This window comes from Cucurbita pepo, chromosome LG20 (genome assembly GCF_002806865.2).
Source record: "Cucurbita pepo subsp. pepo cultivar mu-cu-16 chromosome LG20, ASM280686v2, whole genome shotgun sequence".
Lineage (NCBI taxonomy): Eukaryota > Viridiplantae > Streptophyta > Magnoliopsida > Cucurbitales > Cucurbitaceae > Cucurbita > Cucurbita pepo.
This window is the reverse complement of record NC_036657.1, coordinates 705,613-725,862: the sequence shown is the minus strand read 5'-3', so window position 1 is coordinate 725,862 and position 20,250 is coordinate 705,613. Positions and strand designations below refer to the sequence as shown.

The 20,250-nt window shown below is 39.1% G+C and overlaps 4 protein-coding genes across 4 annotated transcripts; all 4 read right to left on the bottom strand.

Annotated features, from left to right (window-relative positions):
* Window positions 1-557: 557 nt before the first annotated feature.
* LOC111783194 (protein SAR DEFICIENT 1-like) lies at window positions 558-2,802 on the bottom strand. The gene is made up of 7 exons (XM_023664091.1): window positions 2,502-2,802; window positions 2,338-2,413; window positions 1,700-2,249; window positions 1,444-1,604; window positions 1,155-1,349; window positions 977-1,073; window positions 558-887 (listed from the first exon to the last, which is right to left on the bottom strand). Exons 1-7 carry the CDS (start codon window positions 2,585-2,587, stop codon window positions 730-732), a joined length of 1,323 nt encoding a protein of 440 aa, XP_023519859.1. The 5' UTR covers window positions 2,588-2,802; the 3' UTR covers window positions 558-729.
* A 7,193-nt stretch (window positions 2,803-9,995) lies between these two features.
* On the bottom strand, window positions 9,996-12,044 carry LOC111783168. The gene is made up of 2 exons (XM_023664066.1): window positions 10,919-12,044; window positions 9,996-10,802 (listed from the first exon to the last, which is right to left on the bottom strand). Exons 1-2 carry the CDS (start codon window positions 11,492-11,494, stop codon window positions 10,155-10,157), a joined length of 1,224 nt encoding a protein of 407 aa, XP_023519834.1. The 5' UTR covers window positions 11,495-12,044; the 3' UTR covers window positions 9,996-10,154.
* A 133-nt stretch (window positions 12,045-12,177) lies between these two features.
* LOC111783167 (AP-3 complex subunit delta-like) lies at window positions 12,178-15,523 on the bottom strand. Its single transcript, XM_023664065.1, has one exon. The coding sequence runs from the start codon at window positions 15,171-15,173 to the stop codon at window positions 12,348-12,350; it is 2,826 nt and encodes a 941-aa protein (XP_023519833.1). The 5' UTR covers window positions 15,174-15,523; the 3' UTR covers window positions 12,178-12,347.
* A 307-nt stretch (window positions 15,524-15,830) lies between these two features.
* LOC111782529 lies at window positions 15,831-18,698 on the bottom strand. Its single transcript, XM_023663291.1, has one exon. It carries the CDS (start codon window positions 18,249-18,251, stop codon window positions 17,514-17,516), a length of 738 nt encoding a protein of 245 aa, XP_023519059.1. The 5' UTR covers window positions 18,252-18,698; the 3' UTR covers window positions 15,831-17,513.
* Between the last annotated feature and the right edge of the window lie 1,552 nt (window positions 18,699-20,250).

Below are 20,250 nucleotides of genomic sequence, written 5' to 3'. Positions count from 1 at the left end.
TTTTTTTTTTTTTTTTTTCATTTTTCATATTTTTTAAAATCGTTTTTTAGTTTCAAAATATTAGCGAGGGAAAGAGAATTTAAGATTTAGTGTTTAGGGTTGAAGTGGAAAAAGAATGGTACAATAAAAGAGAAAAATCCACGGCTGACTGACGTGGAAAAAGAATGGTACAGTAAAAGAGAAAAATCCACGGCTGACGTGGAAAAAGAATGGTACAGTAAAGCATACTCTTAGTTTAATTTTTATTTAGTTTATGTTACTCATCTTACCGTTAATTACTTTTATCAAGATTTAATTAGTATTTTAGATTCCATTATTTTTTATTTAGTTTATCGTTAATTAATTTTATGAAGTTTTAATTAATATTTTAGATTCCATTAATTATTTTAATTTTTTTTAAGGCTATACCATAGCCCCTGATTTGTAATATGGTCCTTTTGGGCAAGGTATTATGTCTATTTGAAGTTATCCTTCGTTCCGGAAATATTCTCCACTTGTTTATGGTCGTTGATGACAGCTGTCATACAAATCTTCTGCATGAGAGATAGAGAAAGTAAGATTATAAATAATATTTTATTTATTAAATTAAGTTCGAATTACCTCGTACATAGAACATCAATGATCGCTTTGGCATTAATTCAATGTCCAAATATACAAATAGAAAATAGAAATACGAAAACAAATTAATATAAGTGTATTAATTATAATTTGGTAACTAAAACCTTGCGCCTACCCATAATTAGAAGGAAAACTTGTAGAGATAAACTGATCTAAATTGGAATTCCAATCTCTAAATTCAACTTCTTCACTCATGGACTCGCAACTTCGAAACCACGATTTTTTAACTATATGATCGCTGTCTTCTTCATTTCCAATCCCCTCATTTCCTATCAATAATCCAACAAAATTAAAAATAATAATTAAAATTTTAAAACTTAAAAATTAAAAATTAAACTAAAATTTCATCAAAATCTACCTTGTGTTATTAGGGGAGGTTCTCTAAAATTGCCTTCAAAGTCTTGTAACGAATGCCAGTTATCGAACGCTTGTCTACTCAAATTCATCAAATACTCCTGTATCACACGAAATTTCTTTTTTTAAGAGGAAGTTTATTAAGTAATGAAATTATTATCAAACGAGATGAGAAAACATACCTGGGGAATATTAGGAAGGTCTCGAGATGAATAGATTTGGTCATCGATCATGGCTCTTACAACTTCGCAAATAGGATTCAAGATCAGCAGGACATTATGTGCACGGAACATATACACCTTGTTTCCCAATTCACAAGTCTGCGCATGTTTCACCGTTGCTTTCCACATCCTTTCTGACATTCCTACGCCTAAAATCTAAATCCATACGAAAAAAAAAAATCAAACGTTAATTAATTAGTTAATTATAATTAATTGTTTTATTGAAAAGGGTAAGATGGGGAATATTTACCCTTCTTAGCTTTTGTGGGTCAATAGTGAAGAGTTTTAAGAATTCTTGAACTGTCTTGATATTGTAATTGCTTAATTTCTTGTGGAAGACTCCCTCTTTTCCTATCTTCTCCAGCCTCCAAACTTCGTCAAGCAGCATTGGTGGATAATGCTTCTTGTACACTTAAATTACCAAAATACCTCAATATTAATTATTTTTAAAGTATTTTTATTTTTAAAAAAAATATATTTTTTTTTGAAAGAATGGTAATGCTTACATTCTCCGCGGTGATCCTTGACAACAAACGGTTCGGTTATGGCTTCCCGGATCCGGGGGCGATTCTTATCAGAATCCGACCCGTCAACAATTCGGGCACCCAGCCGGAATTTCCGGCTCCGAATCCAACTTGAGTTATCGGTGAATTCAATGTCACCGATGGTTGCAGCGCGGTCGCGGAGAGTTATGTTCATTTCGCCGTGAAGCAGCGGCCTCTTTCCAGACCTCTCCTTCACAATGCTGGCATTGAATTCCTCCGCCGTCCAATCCTGTTTATCGCCGCTTGCAAAGTCGCCATCCAGTACCACAATTTCAATTTTCATGGCCGAATATACCTGAAATGCCGGATTATCCGCGCCGGCCTCGACGGCGATCCGGAGTGGCTGACTTTCAACATCCGTAATTTTACTTCCAGTAAAAATGGTAGAAGGAAGATTATTCACAAAATACAATAAGAAACTTGAAGGCTCGAGAGCCTGAATCCTCAACGAAGATGCCCTAGGTAACAACCTTGAATATCGCAATAAACACCGATCAACTTCCTCATTCACCTGTAAAGTTGAAATTCATCACAAATTAAACAAAAGCCCTAAATCAATTTTACAAATCCAAAATGATTCATATATACAAAGTACAAACCACTCGTCTAAGCAAGGGCTCCAATGCTTTCAACAAATGATTTTGGGAATTAACCATAACCACGTCCCCGATTATCCTACGGAAATTACAACACAAATAATCAGAAATCAAATGTAGAATTACAATTTACAGCTCCATTTATGGATCCATTCCGAACAACTTACGACGCAAACGTCAGACGCGGGCGCCTCTTCTCAAGAGGCTGTTCTAAACACGGCTCTGTTTGGCAGAACAATCTCTTGGGCGACATTTCTTGAATGGAAAAGTGTGATAAAGATGAGTTGAGGAGCGTTGGAAGCGTGATAAAGATTAAAGAATCCAAGAAATTTATAACCCGATGGTGGAATAAATAAATTGGTAATATAATAAAAGGTTGGGAGACAGATGTGAAAGCATGAATAGAAACTGAAAAATTTGAGTATATAATAATGAGAAGTAATTTCCGAGAAAGTGCTCAGAAATTTCATTCCAAAGAGAGAGAGAATATTGAATTGAAAGACTTTGGTGTCAACTTACGGAAAGTCGACTCCGGCTCGTTGTTTGAGTCTTTACTATTTGTATTTGTTTTATGATATCTATGCTGCTTGCTTGCATGCTTGGATATTAAATTTTAATACCCATTTCTTCAAATTAGATATCAACTACTGTCCTACTTGGGTTGTGTGTAATTCTCAAACTTGAGAAATTTCTAAGAAATTTCTTCCTTCCATCATGTCTTCTTTTATTTTTAACACCTAATTCCCTATCATAATTCTCTATCATTATTGTTTCGACCAGTCCAAAGCTTAAATGTCTTAATCAATTGGTTTTATAAGTTAGTTGTTATATATATATATACACTAACTTCACTCACCTCCGCTCAACATTTTATATGTGAATACTTTTATACTAAGATTTAAAATTTTAATTTCATTAAAAATTATTTTATTAAAAATTATTGAAGAAGGTCGTTAGGATGTGGCTATATATATATAATTAGTAAAAGTGAGAACCTGAGTAAACCAAGATAATTTTTTAAATATAAAATTAAATAAAAGTTTTAAAAAATTTAAAAAATTAAATTAAAGCAAAATAAAATATGACTTTTGAGATGGAGAATAAGTGTATTTTTACCTAATTAAGGTATTAAAAAAATTGAAAGATTCAAATAAACGTGTCATATAAGTTTCTAGATTTATATATTTTATTTAGTCTTTAAATGGTCTTTTTTTTTTTTTTTTTTTTTTTTTTTTTTTTTTTTTTTTTTTTNAAAGGTGTATAAATATTCTGTTTCTCTCTCCCTCAGAGTGGAGAAGTTATTTACTTTATAAAGTTATATATAACATTTGTTCTAATACATTTTTAGACGCTAACATACATATGACTGACGAAAAATTAATGTTTTATTTATTTATTTATTTTGCTTAGTTGGCAATCTCGGTTTCTTTCCTTACTTCTTCCCTATCAAGGAATTGGAATCGGTAGCCGTTGATCCATAATTCTCATTTAGTTCATAACTGTTTTTATTCATATTCTCATCCTTTATAATTCTTTTGGTTCATATTTTTATTTATTTGGTCAATATTATTAGGTTTGTATAAATATTTGTCTAGCATTGTTTTAAGATGTGAAGTCTGTTATCTTATTTTTGACCAGAAACAATGGGGAGTAACTTCGTTGAGAGATTTTGTAATGTGAGTGGGTTGGAGATACCATTGTTAATAAACATTTTGGTTATAGTGATTAGCTACCACCCGAAAAATTTATTCTCTTCAAACTACGAAATTTTTTGTGTCTCTTTGTTTAATTTCTGTTTATAGGTGTGTGAGTGGGATCTATTTTTCTTCCACTTTTGCTGCTGCCTACTGCAATTAAGTACTAAAATATTTTAATTGTGGCATTAAGGTACAAAAAAGTGGTATTAGAGGCATTGAAAGGATGTGACGTACAAGTCGTTGGCGTTGGATCTCAGATTATCATCGCTTCAAATTTTAATAGTTTATGATTTAACCATTGTGCGCTACATTTAATCCAACAGATCTTACTTTAAATCTAAAAAGATTTAAAATTTCTCAAATTGTGGCCGATTGTGTTGAGATATAATATTTTGAAAATATATTATTTATGGAATATATCTTCTCTATTATATCTTAATATTTTTTAATTTATGATTTGATTTATATTATATTTTATTTTATTCTCAATATTTAATTAATTTAATTGTGTGAATATCAGAATTTCGTTCCAATTCTATTTCTATTTCTTATTTTTAATACGACTATTCTTTTCCTGTGGTTGAGTGTGTCCTTATGGTTTAGCAGTTTTTGTGGGGTTGTCCGGATCTGTTTCCATTTATCTTTTGTTCTACTGATAATATTGGGAATGATCGGGCTGAACCCAAAAACTCATCGGAGATGTGGTTTCCGACCAGATTCACTCTTCGACGGCAACAGCTTGGTACACAATCTCTTCACTATGCGTTTTCTCCGTTATAATTGTGGAATAAATGAGCTTTTCTCAACAGTTGTTATAAAGTTATCGTGGACAGTGTATATAGGAGCATTATAATTCAGCATTCGAATTGATCGGGTCACGTAGGAACAAGGTTCAAGTCTACCGAATTTTGTGTGTATAGTTATCAACCCATATTTGCATAATCAGTATTTTAACCATAATTATGTTTAGAAAGAAATATTAAAATTCAAATTTTGAATAATGTGAAGGTGGATAAATAAGATAAAGTATTGTTCAACTACTTACCCAATTGGATTGTGTGCAAGGCTAAATATAAAGTTTGAGAAATTTCTAAGAAGTTTCTTTGTTTGAGCCAAAAAATTTGTTATTTGTTGCTTTTGTTTCAAGAAATGATACATAATTTTGGATATCCTCCCTCGTCATTTCTTGGTCCATGCATAAATGCTTTAGAAATAGACCGCAATGATTGACTCGAGGATTGGTAACTTGTCTCATTTAATTTGATTTGGTACAAGTGAATATCCTCCCGGATCACTTCTTGATCCATTCATAAATGTTTTATTGGATAATAACACTAAGATCGGTGCTCTGGATCACTTAAGAGGTTGTGAAAGAAAATACAAACATCTTGAATATGTCACCTTTGAGCTTGGTGAGAAATTTGAAGATGCTTATAATGTAATCTTGATATTGGATGATCGGCGACTGTAAAGATTCACTGATTGGTTAGGGTTTGGCTTTAGGTTTAATACTCTCCTTAGACTCTGAGTCCAAGGGAGTATTAAAAATACCAAGATCGATGCTCTGATATTAGAAATATCAAAATCGGTGCTTTAATATTATGTTAAGAATGAGAAATAAAAATAGAATGATGTATTTTCATTCGTATTAATATCCTTTAAATAGGATACACGCTAATACAAATAAGAAAAATATAAAATAATTAAATACAGAGATTAAAATAAAATATACTTTAAATCAAATCATAAATATAAGAATATTAAGATATAATATTCGAGATATATTCTCTAAATAATATATGACAATAAATTTTGACAGGAAGAACATATACAAAAATTTGAAGAACCATGAACATGCAATGGAATGAGTTGCACTGTTTCTTGATGCTCTGTTTGAAAATGTGTATGTCCGGAGGACTGGGCACGGTGGCTCCTCCGGAGTGGGCGGTGGCGACAGGGGGTACGTCAGGCAAGGATGAGAGAATAAATAGACAGTGATAAAACGACAACTTTAAAAGTGACTGAATTCCAATTTTGTCGAGTTCGTTCCGAGTAAAATTTATAATTTAACTCAAAATTTTTGTTAACCCAGGAGCCATCTCAGAGCCCATCATCCGTCCACGGTCTAGGCGAATCGTCGACCACTGGCGAGACAAGCTTCGGACAGAGGCTACCGGAGACGTTAATGGATTTTAGGGTAAGGAGTCAATTCGTGTGTCAACGACAGGTCCAAGCTAAGGTACTTCATCTGTCTCACTAGGGGCAATTGTGCTGTCAGCATGAAGCTTCAGCCCAAACCCACCGGCCGGCACCGCCTCCGCCGCCGGAACGAAGATATAGAAAAAAGAAGACCGGTGGTTAGCTGGGTCTTTGTATAAAATAAAAAGAAAAAATTCCAGTCGGTTTGGCTTATCCGGGACCAAAGACGAGGGGATCCTGTCGGTGTCTGGACATGAAAGAACATTGGAGAAATTAGAGAGGTGGGACCTACAAATCGTAAGTCATAAGTTAGATTTAGGGAGTAATAAAGTATTATAGAAAATTAGTAACTGCGGCTTCCGTCATTCCACGCGCTCTTACAAGTTGTACGCACACCTCTCATCTATACCAACTCAATTAGGAAGTCAAGTCAATGGGAACACGACCGAAGGAGCAATTTCCAGCAGCCCATTTAAAAGCACTTCCCATTAACTTTCTCGCAAACGAATGCTACTGTCTACTCTTTTTGTCCTTTTGTGCCGCTTTTCCGTATTATTAAAATATATTCTAATAATTAATAAAGAAATATATCTTTTAATATATTTTAAATATTTCTAATCTATTAATATTAATATTTTTTTTTTATTGTTTACTAGTATATTTTATTTTATTATCAAGATTTAATTAGTTTATATTTTCTTTATTGGTAGTGTGTATTCTATTTAAACGGTTGTGAACCTTAGTAAGGACTTTAGATCTCACCTATGTTTGTTGCACTTTCGATCCCAATTATATTTCTCATTCTTAACTTGGTATCCGAGCTTAAAGCTAAACTCTAACTCAATCAGTGAAGTCTTTACCGTCGCCGATCATCCATTGTGATAAGTCCAATTGAGTATCACAGCGACCACCAACTACTTCCTACTATCAATCGCTTCCAAACCATTGTCATTGCTTTTGAACCTTAAGTAACCATTACTAGTCCTCAAGTCACAAATTACAGTCCCCGACTAGTCCATACATCTCCGCAAGTCGCAAGTCTGTGAGTCTAGCATTACCATTACTATCGCAATAGTCCCACTAGCTTCTATTGGTATCCCACTTGTTTTTCAAATTCAATAACTTTGATATATACCTATTCCGCAAACCTACAATTCCCACTATTCCATCACTTTCCAAAAGCTAAACCCACTATTCCCCAAACTAACCGTGTTTAAGGAAGGATTTTTCAGAGTAGTAAAAGAGGAACAACCGAAGAAAAGTGACAGAAATCATAACTGAAGACGACAGATGAATTGAGATATATATCATCCTTCCATAAGATATATCATCCTTGTAAGCCCACATTTCAAGTGTTAATTTCTGGTCTCTATAGTGATTGTCTCTGATTGAGCACCGCAAATCATTAAATATTTTTTCCTCTCAACAATAAAATCAATAACATCTTCATTATCAAGATGTTTGTGGCGAGCTATCCAGATTCCGTCATCAACAAGTAGCTTCTTAATCTTAATTTGGAACTTACTTGTTTAGAGCTAATTTGGCAAATATTTTCACTGTTGTGAACACAAAAGTGTTATTGACGTACACTCTCTTCTCAAAGATAAATTGGGTGCTATTGACCTACACTCGTAAAGACAAGTTGAGTGTTATTGACCTACACGTTACAAGTTGAGGGGTAGTATTAAAATATATTATAATAATTAGTTATGAAATATATCTTTAGTTATGAAATATATGTTAGATATTCATAATCAATTAATATTTTTACGTTTATGATTTGATGAGTAGTATATTTTATTTTATTATCAAGATCTAGTTAGTTTATTCTATTTAAGAACATTAATGAAAACTTAGACTTTAGATCCGACTTTTGATCCCACCTATGTTTGTTGCACTTTCGATCCCAATTCTATTTCTCATTCTTAACACGTATCCTTTCCGGAAGCCCCGACCATGACACTGTCACTCTCGAACCCAGTCGGGGTGTGAGGCGCCTACTTTGATTAGTCAGTTCAAGCCAACATCCTAGTCTGATATCTATGAAAGAATATTTAAAAGGTAGTCCCACTACGTCTAATTGTAAGAAACATCCTCCCTATGCGTCCAAAGGCCTTTTAGTAAATGAAAAGCTACCGAAAACTTCTTCTCCCACGACCCTATGTTCATCATCGTTGCCATCTAGTGAGTGCACTTCCGAATTGCAGTTCGGCCCGCAATGCTTTTAAAACAGGGGGAGATTCTTCTGGGCTGCCACCTCCTTCGTCGCCGTCGAACCACTGGGAGCCTTTCTGCCACTAGGCTTTGGTCAATGTGGGCTCATGTTAGGTCTGTAGTGGCGGCAGCCCAAAAAGCCTGGTAAGTCGTAGGCCTTAACGAAGATATGGGCCGAACCCATGAGAGAAGTTGGGCCTGTAAAGGCGGCAGTCGAAAGAGCCCGGTAAGTCCTAGGGCTTGACGAAGATATGGACCGAGCCCATGAGAGAGTTGGGCATCAAGTGGCGGCAGCCCAAAAAGCCCAGAAAATCGTCGACCATGACGAAGATATGGGCCGAGTCCATGAGAGATATTGGGCCTGTAGTGGCGGCAGCCCAAACAACCCGGTAAGTTGTAGGCCTTGACGAAGATATGGGCCGAGCCCATGAGAGATATTGGGTCTTGAGTGGCGGCAGCCCAAATCGCCGGGGAAGTCGTAGGCCTTGACGACGATATGGGCCGAGCCCATGAAAGAAGTTGGGCCTCAAGTGGCGGCAGCCCAAAATCCGGGTAAGTAGTCCGCCTTGACGAAGATATGGGCCGAGCCCATAAGAGATTTTGGGCCTTATGCGGCGGCAACCCAAACAGCCCAGGAAGTCGTCGGCCTTGACGAAGATATGGGCCATGGCCATGAAAGATTTTGGGCCTCAAGTGGCGGCAGCCCTAACAGCACGGGAAGTCGTCGTCGTTGACAAAGATATGGGCCGAGCCCGTGAAATATTTTGGGCCTCAAGTTGCGGCAGCCCAAGTAGCCCGGGAAGTCGTTGGACTTGACGAAGATATGGGCCGAGCCCGTGAGAGAACTGTAGACGGTCTCCCGTTTGTGATTGTGGGCTTCATATCGGGCCTGATTGTGTGCTTCATATTGGGTCTGTAGTGGCGGCCATCCCGAACAGCCCGTAAGTCGTAGGCCTTGACGGAATTTATTGGCGGAGCCCTCGAGAGAAGTTGGGCCTGTGTGTGCGGTAGCCCAAACAGCCTGGTAAGTCGTAGGGATTGACGAAGGTATGGGCCCAGCCCATGAGAGAAGTGTAGACGGTCTGCCCTTTGGTGATTGTGGGCTTCTCATTGGGCCGGTAGTGGTGGCAGCCCAAACAACCCGGTATGTCTTGACGGAGATATGGGCCGAGCCGATGAGATAAGTGTAGACGGTCTGATCGAAGTTGTGGCCTTGATGTTGTGCTTGTTGTGGCTGCAGTGACGGCATCCGAGACAGCCCAGTTGTGGGCCTGTTGTGGCGGCAGCCCAAACAGCCCATTAAGTCATAGGCCTTGGCGAAGAGATGGGTCGAGCCCATGAGATAATGTAGACGGTCTGCCCCCATTCAAAATACCCCTTAGGGTTAATTTTGACTTTTCATTTATATGTTTTTGGATCCCGAGAAATTTCTAAACATTTTCTTTCTTTTTTCTTTTTTATTTTTTTTATAGCATCTTGAAATTCAATCTCTAAGATATTCAATAAAATTCCTGAAATTAAAATTTAAAAATAAAAAAATAAAAGTCGAACTTAAAGAGTAAAAATGGTATTCTAGTTATCAATTTGAATACAGCTGAATGTATAAGATAAATAGATGAAGTGAATTTGTGTAATGGAATATTAAACTCCCCAGTTTCTTAGATAGAGAGCTTTGAGCTTTTAAGGTAAAAAAATTTCCCTCATTTAAGGTTAAACCAAACCTTCCAACAGAGATGGCCAAATCTTCAGCAGAGGTTGTAAGGAATCCGGCATGAATTTCCGAGCAAACAGAAAGCATAGGGAAACGGTGTCGTTTCCATTGTAAGTACAATTAAAACCGAACCGCACCTTGCTCAAAAGCTCGACCGAGATTTCCCGCCTCCCAAATCTGCCCGGATGCGGACCGTTTTTCGACCAATCAACCCAAGTAACGGTTCTGTTGGAGTTCCGGTCCGGCAAAACAATATTAACCAACGTAGGAATATAATGCTCGTCCATGTAACACGGCGGCCCGCAATGGTTCCGGAAAACAGGGTAAAATGTTTTGTCGGAGATTATCTCGCCGGCCACCGTTCGATCTACTTCAAACCATTGCGATCCTTTTCGCCAGTCGGCGATCGACACGGTCGGAAACATTTGAGGGTTGTAACGACCGCGGCCAATTTTTCGGGGATCGTCATAGGAAGAAACAAAGGTGTGCTTGGAATTGAGGAGGTAGTTGTAGACAGTGGTGAAGTTGTAGAGAGGAATGCAGGTTTCGGAGAGAAGGATGAATCTTTCATTAGAGAAGTCGAGAAGGGCGTTGGCTAGAAGGCGGCGCTCGGCATCGATCATGGAGGGTTTACCCCATTGCACCGGCTGTTCATTCAAAGTGGAAAACTTTAGAAACTTGTTCAAGAATATAAAGCAAAACAGGCATCACTTATAGTTTAGACAAAGAAAAACTGAGAAATGAGAAAAGAAAGTACAATCACCTGGCTTGGGATTCTTCTTCCATGGAAGACAGAGCCAGGAGGCAGAGAAGAAGAAACATTGTAGGACGGATGGGTGTGCACATAAATTGAAAACAACCTTTCATGGCCTTTGAAGAACATTTCCCACAAAGGAGCTAAAGGCAACGACCCCTTTATCAGAAACATGAAAGCCACTTTTGGCACACGTTCATATGGGAATTCTTTGATCAGTGGAACCATGGATGCTCTCCAGAAGACTTCATCATCTGTCATTCTGTGCATCAGAGGTGGCTCTACATTCGGGTCGAAAAACTCAGGAGACGGCAATGGTACTGGCGGCAACAATGGCGACGGTGGTTGAGATGGAGGGGGCGACGAGGGAGGTTGTTGTGGTTTGAGAAACAAGAGGGTTGATGGTGAAGATGGAAGGGAAAAGATATTAAATGAGGAGAAGCTGTTGAGGTTCAAACCAATGGCCATTCCAATGGAGAAGCCAATAAGTAAGAAGAGAAAACGGAAGATTTGAGAAAAGTGAGATGGAGAATTGGGGTGCAGCTTGGAGGGTAATGGAGAATACTTGAGCTGATCATTAGCCATTTGGGTTTTGGCTTCTGACTTCTCAGACTCAGAAGGTGACAGAAGAGGAAGATGAAGAACATGAAGAAGATGAAGAAAGTTGGATTAGTGAAGAAGTTACTTGAAGCGAAAGTTAGTAAACTATCATGTGCTCTTCTCTGCAAAAGTCTTCTTTTTTGGCTTTGCTCCAAGAAGGGCCATAAAACAAGCATGCATAAAATGCCCCAAACCTAGGATAAACTATTGTATGAAAGAGAGGGGAAACGGAATTTATCGAGAAGAAACTATGTAGATAGTGTGAGATCTCACATCGATTGGGGAGGAGAACGAAACATTCTTTATAAGAGTGAAATCCTCTCCCTACCAGACGCGTTTTAAAAACCTTGAGGAGAAGCTCGAAAGGGAAAGTCAAGACAATATCTGCTAGCCGTGAGAACAAATTATTGGTACGAGGAAGCTCGAAACTTTGATTACAACTCTCAAAAGTCAAAAGTCTTCCTTCCCATTGGATTTCCCATTTCCAAGTGGTTGACTTTAGACGTTTCACTTACACTCTTCCATCATTTTAAGGATTCCCCATGTTCTTTCTTTTGCTTTCCTAGCAGCTCTCAACTCAGGAAACCTCTTTTGGTGTCTTTCATAGTACTCAAGGTAGAACAGACAACATATTTTTAGTATGAATCCCTTTCTTTGTATGTTTAAAGTTATCAAAAAAATGCTTCATATTAATACCAGAAACCAGATAATCCCAAGTGAATCCAAAAGCACCCCCAAACATACACCAAAAAAATGAACAAATTTTTACAGCAGGACTAACCATGGCTCACGAGAATTTGGAAATCAAACCAGTCATCGATGTCGGAATGTTCTGTCGCTATAGAAGGAAATCGGGTATAACTGTCTGTGAAGCCACAGGTAATGAAGCATCTCCACTTTGTTTAGCTTTATGCCTACTGTGCTGTTGGCTACTCATTCGCTTGCCTTTCTTATGAACTTGATCTTTTTTCTCACTTCTCTTTTCATGACTTGATTGTTTGCCTTCTTTTCCATGACGTCGATGCGTTCTTCTCGAACTTGTATCTACCGTATTGGATTGCTCTTCAACATCACCCAAGTTTTCTTTTGATTCAGAAAGATTATCAGCATTCTGTTTCTCCTTTCCTTTTCTCCTGCTAGAGGGTTTGGAAGATTGGTTTGTCTGTGAGGAAGTAGGCATTACATCACTACCCACAAGAACATTGCGTACTGCATCGGAAAGCTGTTCATCCTTCGACTGAGGCTTCTTCCTCGTTACGGGCAATTCATCTCCTTCATCCAATCTCACTACCACAGGCCTAGGCTTGGCTGAAGTAGACTTTTTCTTTAATGCGAGTGACCGTTCTGCAAGCTTGACAAGGTGGGCTGCGTCGTCATCCAGATGATCTTGTAACTTGAGTTCATTGGCCGGTGGATAATCGTTAGAGGCATCATCAGTCTTATCTGATGGAAGATAATACAGTCCATGGCGCTTACGATGTTCGGAGAGAAGAGATGTGGTTGCGTTTGAGGGTTCAGACTCTTGCTGGCTCCGTTGCGATAATATAGACGAATCAACCCTCTCCTCATAGAGAGAACTTCCAAAAGAAAAGGAGCTTTCTGGTAGCTGAGTATCACTACATATCATTTCCAAGTCATCAAGATTCTCCTTGAATATCAATCCTTCAGGAATTGGAACTCTTTCTTGAGCATTTATTGAGATTGGGCCAAAGTCATCGGAGAAAGCATCAAGAACCAGTTCAACTATTTTGGAGATTTCAGCAAGTTTCATTTCTGAACTCCCATCAGGAATCTGTTGTCTAATTAGCTCAATAAAATTGAGCAAGTTTCTAGACCTCTCAAGCAATTCAACATCATGGCTCCACGTTAAAGGACCCAAAGAAAACTGAACAAAATCCAACAACTCAACTATCGATCCAATAGACGAACCATTATCCTCCAACGATGCAGACGTACAAGTCTGGACACGAGACAGTGTCTCCACCTGTTCACGAAGATTAGAAGCATCTTGGCAATCCCTGGTAGAGATCGATTCTGAATCATTCTCTGTCAAAGTATCAACATACGAAGAGGACTCAACGTATTGCTCTTGAATGTAAGAATTTAAACAAAAAGCCGACACTTTAAACGCTGACTGAACATAAACTGCTCTAACTGATGGTGGCAAGAGATTACAGCGAGGTTGTAACAACGCCTCTAGGAGCTCGAATGGCTTGCCTGAAAACTGCACGTATTCGCCTGACACCCAAGCAGCAGCTGACAGTATCCTATGCATGAAAGGATTACCGAGTAACGCTGGATCAATCAGCAGATCACGGCCAACCATGACAAGAGTAGGCCTAGCATCCTTCACCCTCATACCAATATCTATAAGCTGAGTTTCAATGTCCTCTCCCTTTTGGCAATGTGGGATCCTCGACATTTCTCCAAGAAGCGACACATACCAATCAAAGTCGATAACAATTTCATACACATTTTCACCACACGTAGCTAATATGGACCCAAGAATTTCATTACAGAACTCAGGATCAGATTTAATCGCAATGTTCACCAAAACTCTGCAAATTTCAGCTACATTATTATCATAAACCATAGCCATCACAAGCCGCAAGGACTCAAGTTTAACATTTGGATCCACATCACTTAGAGACATAATTACAACCTCTTTATTCTCCAAAACAGCCCACGTGTGTTTTGGCACAAGGATTGAAAGAGCATGCAATCCAAGATACTTTAGATTCGGATCATCGTCAACCAAAAATTCTCGAGTTCTCTCAACAGCAAGTTTAACTGCTGATTCAAAGTCCGACAAGCTAGTCACTACAGTCCTAATGCACTCAAACATCAAGGATTTAGCATCTGTTCTTCTCATATGCTCAGTTATAGGTTCAACAATTTTCCTAGCCAGTCTAGGCTCCAATGGAGCAAGATTTTTAAATACCTTCAAGACCTTAATGAGCACCCAATTGTTCTTGCTATCGGCCAAAATCCTATAAAATTCGGGTGCCAATGGAAGGTAAGATCTAGGGTCCTGGGAAGTAAGCTCGCAAAACACCCCAACAACAGCAGACAAAATCCGGGGATCCGAACTATCTAAATTCTCAACCAAACGCTTAAAACACACCCTAACAGCATCTGGGAATTTCCCAAAAACCCTCAAAACCACACTAATTGCCTTCTTTCTAACAAAGGGCTTAGTGCTCGACAATAATGTAAAAATCTCAGGGGTCAAGTCCCGAGCAAGATCGATAGTTGCAATTCTGGACAAACAATCAAGAGCAAGGCTGACCTCGAATTCGTTCGTGCTAGTTAAATCCTTCCGGAGCTGGTTGGTAATGAGGAGGAGAACTGGGGTGGCTTCGTGAAACGATTGGGAGGCAGCGAGGTACCCGATCTTCTTTTGGGCGAAGCGAGAGGCTGACATAACCTCGACGACATGAAAGGCAGCCCAATTCATATCGATACCGTGAAGGGAGCTGAGATAGGAGAGCTTTTGCAGAGCGGTGGACTTAGTTTGAGGGTCCGTAGATTTGATCTCGCGGCGAATCTCGTCCATGGCTTTGGAGATAAAAGCAGACTCTCCGAGGAGTTGGAGGCGGAGGGCTTTGATAAGGTCATCGAGAGTTCGCTGGAAGAGAGTCTCCATGAGAGAGGAACCCGCCATTGATAGAGACGAAACTTCTCACTGTAATGACTGCGGAGGCAATACCCAGATGAGAATTTGGCTAGAATTTCATGGTGGAAGAGCTGGTAATGAGCTGAAGAACCAGAGATCGGAGGAATGAATTAAATCGATTCCATTCAGTAGAGCTAGATAATTAGTAATGGGAAGTTGTGAATTTCGGGCAGAAAGAGGAAGAAATGAACAAATAATTGCAGGCTTTTCTGCAATAAAATCATGAAATCGGAAGGGACAAGGATCTGGATTTGGGTTTTCGAAGGTTTCTTTCACGTTCAAGTCCAACACAGATGACGGATTGGGCATGTGGGCTTCGCCCCAAAACTGGACTGGACCTGTGGGTCACAAGAGAAGCCAATTTTAAAAAATCTATAATAAATATTTCAATCCATACCTACGAACTGATTAGGTTATGACCATAACATTGCGACTTTTAATTATTTTAACGCTAATTGCATAGTGAAATATTACAAATTTTCGTCTCTTACTATCCCTAATTGCATAGTGAAATATTACAAATTCACTCTCTTATTGTTGATTAAATTCAAGCATTAATGGGAAACTTTTAAGCATATCCTCCAAGAAACACAAAAATACATTAATGGGAAGAGTTCAAGCATTTGGATGAAGAAGAGGCTTCAATTACTCCGAGCTTCTCAAGAACACATTGATGCTGTGAATTCATACATTCAAGCAACCCAAAATCTAAATACATTTCTTGATTCCAGAATTGGTCATTTTCAAAAGAAATTCTTCTTCCAACTGCTAATACTAATGATTAGATTACCTTTTCAACTTTTCTTCTTGAAGCTGAATTCCTGCCCCTCCGGCCACCAACATGGCCGAGGAAATGTCATTCCACGGCGGGATACGACTTCCAATATGCTCATACTTGCCAATTCCTTGTCTTCTTCACCTTCCTCTTCTGCCAGAAGCTTTAGAATTTCCATAATAATGGATGGGGGCGTTGCATCAGTCTCCTCCGAATTCTTCGATCCATTCATTGTTGATGGCAGGACGCACCTCCATCGATCGCGATACATTGTTCCTTCGTAGTTGCACGGTTCTTCGGGTTGGGAATTTTCGACTCTGTTCTCTGCAAATTTTTCCTTGTTCTTATTACAGTGAGTTTCTTCGCCATTGGAGACCTTTCCATCATCTACCTTGCCGGATTCTACAGCGACGGTTGCCGATTCCTCAGCCATTTCGACATTGTGATCTACGAGTTTCGATCCTCCACCGGACTCGAGATCGACTGGTAATTTTTCTACTACGATTGGGACGGAAGAGTCTGTGCCCAAAGCTTCATTCGAAAAATTCAACCTTTTCGATGCCGATTCACGCTCTCCACCAGCATCAGACTCCGAAACCTTTCTTCTATGAACACCAATAATTTCGATTTCATCAGTCTGTTGTGTCGATTGAACTTCCAAACGAAACCCTAGGTCATCGTTTTTCCCCAAATCGACTGCAGTGGCAACGTCGCGCACACATCCGCCTTCAACAGCCGCCTCAGCACCGCCAGCGACCACCGCCGCATCTTGAAGAGAAGGATCATCTCCAGCCATGGGCCGCTGCCCTCCGGACTGTTTCGGTGGAGCCTGGTAGGCATTATGAGAGGTGATTTGCTCTCTCTGTTCCAAACTCTCCGGAAGAGGAGCCATGAAAACACCAGTGGGCTGAAGAAGGTGATGATGGATTTGGGAGTTGGTAGAACAAGAGCCATCGACGGATTCGGGGTTGCCGGCGAAAGAGCAGCGACGTAATATGTCCTCTTGGGAGTCAGAGAGGACGCAGAGTTTGGTGAGTGAATCGAAAGGATCGTCGCCATTACCATCCATGGCAAGAAGCGAATTAAAAACGAAATGGAATGAAACACGATTTTTCCCAAAAACTATCTCGAGTTTAAAGATTTACTGCAAAAAGATGAATAATTTCCAAAACTTGTTCTTAGGGTTTTAATTTTATATATTTAACCAAATTAATAATTCTTCAAACCCAAATTTTAAAAAAAAAATTATATATTGATAGTTAACCTCCAATCTTATAGTTCTTAAATATCAAACAATTCAATTTTTTTAATCAAATTAGCTATCAATTAGACAAAGAGGTGAATATCAATGAATGCAACACATTTACATACGAGTACGAATGAAAATTATAATTGTCAAACTTATTACTAGTAAATATTATCTATTTTGACTCTGTTACGTATAATCATCAGCCTCACGATTTTTAAAATATACGCTCTTTCTGTCAAGCCATTACTCCATGACGAAGCAAGCCACGGATTGAACTGAAAAAGGAAAGGAAACGATGAACAGATCATTTCTTACTCTTTCTATCTTTCCCACATCGAAGAATTGATCCCAAACCAAAGAACTTTGGAGGGACATTCAACACAGGGCCAATGCAATGATACTTGCCATAAGCCCCTCCTGGATTCCTGCACATCTGACGCTTTAGATTTGTTGGATATTGATTCAACGACGACAGTGGCAGCGACGTCGACGACGACGACAACTTTCTGGTCGATGTGGAGTACTGTTTCTGAGAAATTTGCTTTTGTGAGTCTTTACACTTTTTGGACTTTGAATTTGGCACTGACCCAGTTGAGTTGCTGCGTGACAAAAGTGGGAGTGGACAAAGAGATGCTCTTTTACTTTCAAAGTTGAGGCTGCTACTTCTTTTGAATCCCCAAAAGGATTTGGACTCTGAACCTCTCTGTTCTAACTGACCTGATGAAGTTGAATTCACCACCAATGTCTGCTTTGAATTCTCTGTGGGAGGAAGAGGAGGTAGTGACGCTGTGAGTGGAGGCTCATAAGGATGAGATTGTTTATGAGATTCAATTTTGAAAGGAACAATGACTCCATTGCTAAACAGCTCATCTGCAGAGGAAGATTCATGTTGAATGCTGATATTGAACTCAAAGTCTAGATTTGAATCCAACAATGTTAAGTCTCGTCGACCGTGCTCGCCGTGCTGATCGATCAGCAAGCTGTCGTCGCCAGGGAGATTGTGTGAAAACGATATTCTCGGCGAGCTTGTTTCCGAGCACATGGTGTTCGTTCTCCACCACCCCTAGCCTCGAATTTGGCAGGAATGAGGGGGAGAAAACAGCTGAGGAGTAGCTAAGAAAGTCAAAAAAACAAAGTTAAACAAAGCTGTCTTTCACATGTTCCAAGGAAGATAGAAAGGGAGTCCAAAAAACGCCCAGAATCAGCGCCTGAGTTTCCTAATTGCTCAAATCAGTGAAGAATATCAGGGAAACTTCGTTGTTTTCTACAGCCTTGAAGGCTCAAACTGACAAGGTAGACGCAAAAATGGAACCCCAAAACTTCAAATCAGGCCTAAAGAGAGAGAGAAGGGGTAAGGAAGCTTCAAGATCTGGCATCAGAGAGACCTAGAAGAGTAAGAAAGAAGGGAAATCCAAGAATTGGCTAATGGGAAGGAAATGGATTCAAGACTTTGGCCATTTTAAAAGAAGAACGTGATGGTAAGTAAATGGAAAAGCTTTGAGTTTTATATTGTATTAGAGCTTCCATGACTGTAACCCAAAGCCTGTCCACATCCGCCAAACCGGGCAATATTAGCTAGCATTTGACTTGGACTGTTGACACTGTGCGGTATGCCAGCGAGGATGCTAGCCCCCAAGGAAATAGATGGTGAGATTCCACGTCGGTTGGAGAGGAGAACGAAACATTTTTGATGTGAAAACCTATCTCTAACAAACACATTTTAGATTTGATTAAGAAAAGATGTAAATTTGTAAACATTAGGTAGCTTGTTTGAACATTATTATTATGATTATAAAAGGTTGAAAGAAACTACCATGTTGAATCAGCAGAGAGAAACTTGTCAACAACTCCAAGCAAATTTCTCTCATAATGGATAAATAAAAGGAAGAATGCAGCGATCTACTGTTCTAGATGTAACAAACCATCTCTTTCCACCAACTTATATAGAATGTGGCCTTTTCAAAGAGTTGAACGTTTCTTAGATAAAAAAAAATGTGGAAGAAGTCCATTGAAGTAGAGAGGGCATCCTTCCCCACCATTCCGACCTATTATTGATAAGGATTTGACCGATGTTGAAGGTAGCTTGCTGACCGAACCACCCATTCGAGAAGCTATTGTAGAAGCTTTGGTTCCTCCCTATAGTTGCAGTTGGGTGTAACAGCCTAAGCCTACTGCTAGGAGATATTGTCCGCTTTGGCCCGTTACGTATTGTCGTCAGTTTCACTGTTTTAAAACGTGTTTACTAGAGAGAGGTTTCTACGCCCTTATAACGAATGCTTTGTTCCGTCTACGAATGCACATATTTTATTTGTTCTTTTTACTTTTATTTCAGTCTCCACTGGAATATGCTTAATTGAGACAAAAGCTACAGCATGAGAACATGATAAAATGAAGAATGCTTTAAGTCAAGCCAACATTCACTTTTTCCCTTTTTTTTCCATTAGGATTTTTCTCTCTTTCCTTTGTCCTAAAGTATTCAAATCTTTTCATTCCCATGTCAAAAAGCTATCCAATATTGGCTACTCATGCATGCTTGCATAAACAAGAGCTATTTGAGATTCCACGCCGATTGAGAAGAGAACGAAATATTCTTTATAAAGGTGTGAAAACCTCTTCTTACTAGACGCGTTTTAAAAATTTTGAAGGGATGTCCGGAAGAAAAAGCCTAAAGAGAAAAATATCTGCTAGCAGTGCGCTCGGGCCGTTCAAGAATGGTATCAAAGCCAAACACCAGGAAAGTGCAAGCGATGGGGTGGACACGGAAGTTCCATATCGATTGGAGGGAGAAGGGAATAAGTGCCAGCGAGAATGCTGGATCCCGAAGGGGGTGGATTGTGAGATCCCATATCAGTTGGGGAGGAGAGCGAAACATTCTTTATCAGAGTGAGGAAACCACGCATTTTAAAAACCTTGAGGGGAAGCTCGGGAGGGAAAAGTCCAAAGAAGACAATATCTACTACAGTAGGCTTGGACCGTTACAAGCTGATCTTTCGTTATACGAAAGCAGCCATGGAAATTGGGTTTAAAGTAAGAAACAGTCT

What these genes read in the sequence shown, in the direction of transcription:
- LOC111782529 (XM_023663291.1), bottom strand. Translation starts at nt 18,251, where the DNA reads ATGTGCTCGGAAACAAGCTCGCCGAGAATATCGTTTTCACACAATCTC.
- LOC111783194 (XM_023664091.1), bottom strand. Translation starts at nt 2,587, where the DNA reads ATGTCGCCCAAGAGATTGTTCTGCCAAACAGAGCCGTGTTTAGAACAG. An exon ending in ACCTTCCTAATATTCCCCAG is followed by an intron (nt 1,074 to 1,154) that starts GTATGTTTTCTC and finishes CGTGTGATACAG; the next exon opens with GAGTATTTGATGAATTTGAG. An exon ending in ACCTCCCCTAATAACACAAG is followed by an intron (nt 888 to 976) that starts GTAGATTTTGAT and finishes GATTATTGATAG; the next exon opens with GAAATGAGGGGATTGGAAAT.
- LOC111783168 (XM_023664066.1), bottom strand. Translation starts at nt 11,494, where the DNA reads ATGGCTAATGATCAGCTCAAGTATTCTCCATTACCCTCCAAGCTGCAC. An exon ending in GAAGAAGAATCCCAAGCCAG is followed by an intron (nt 10,803 to 10,918) that starts GTGATTGTACTT and finishes TTGAATGAACAG; the next exon opens with CCGGTGCAATGGGGTAAACC.
- LOC111783167 (XM_023664065.1), bottom strand. Translation starts at nt 15,173, where the DNA reads ATGGCGGGTTCCTCTCTCATGGAGACTCTCTTCCAGCGAACTCTCGAT.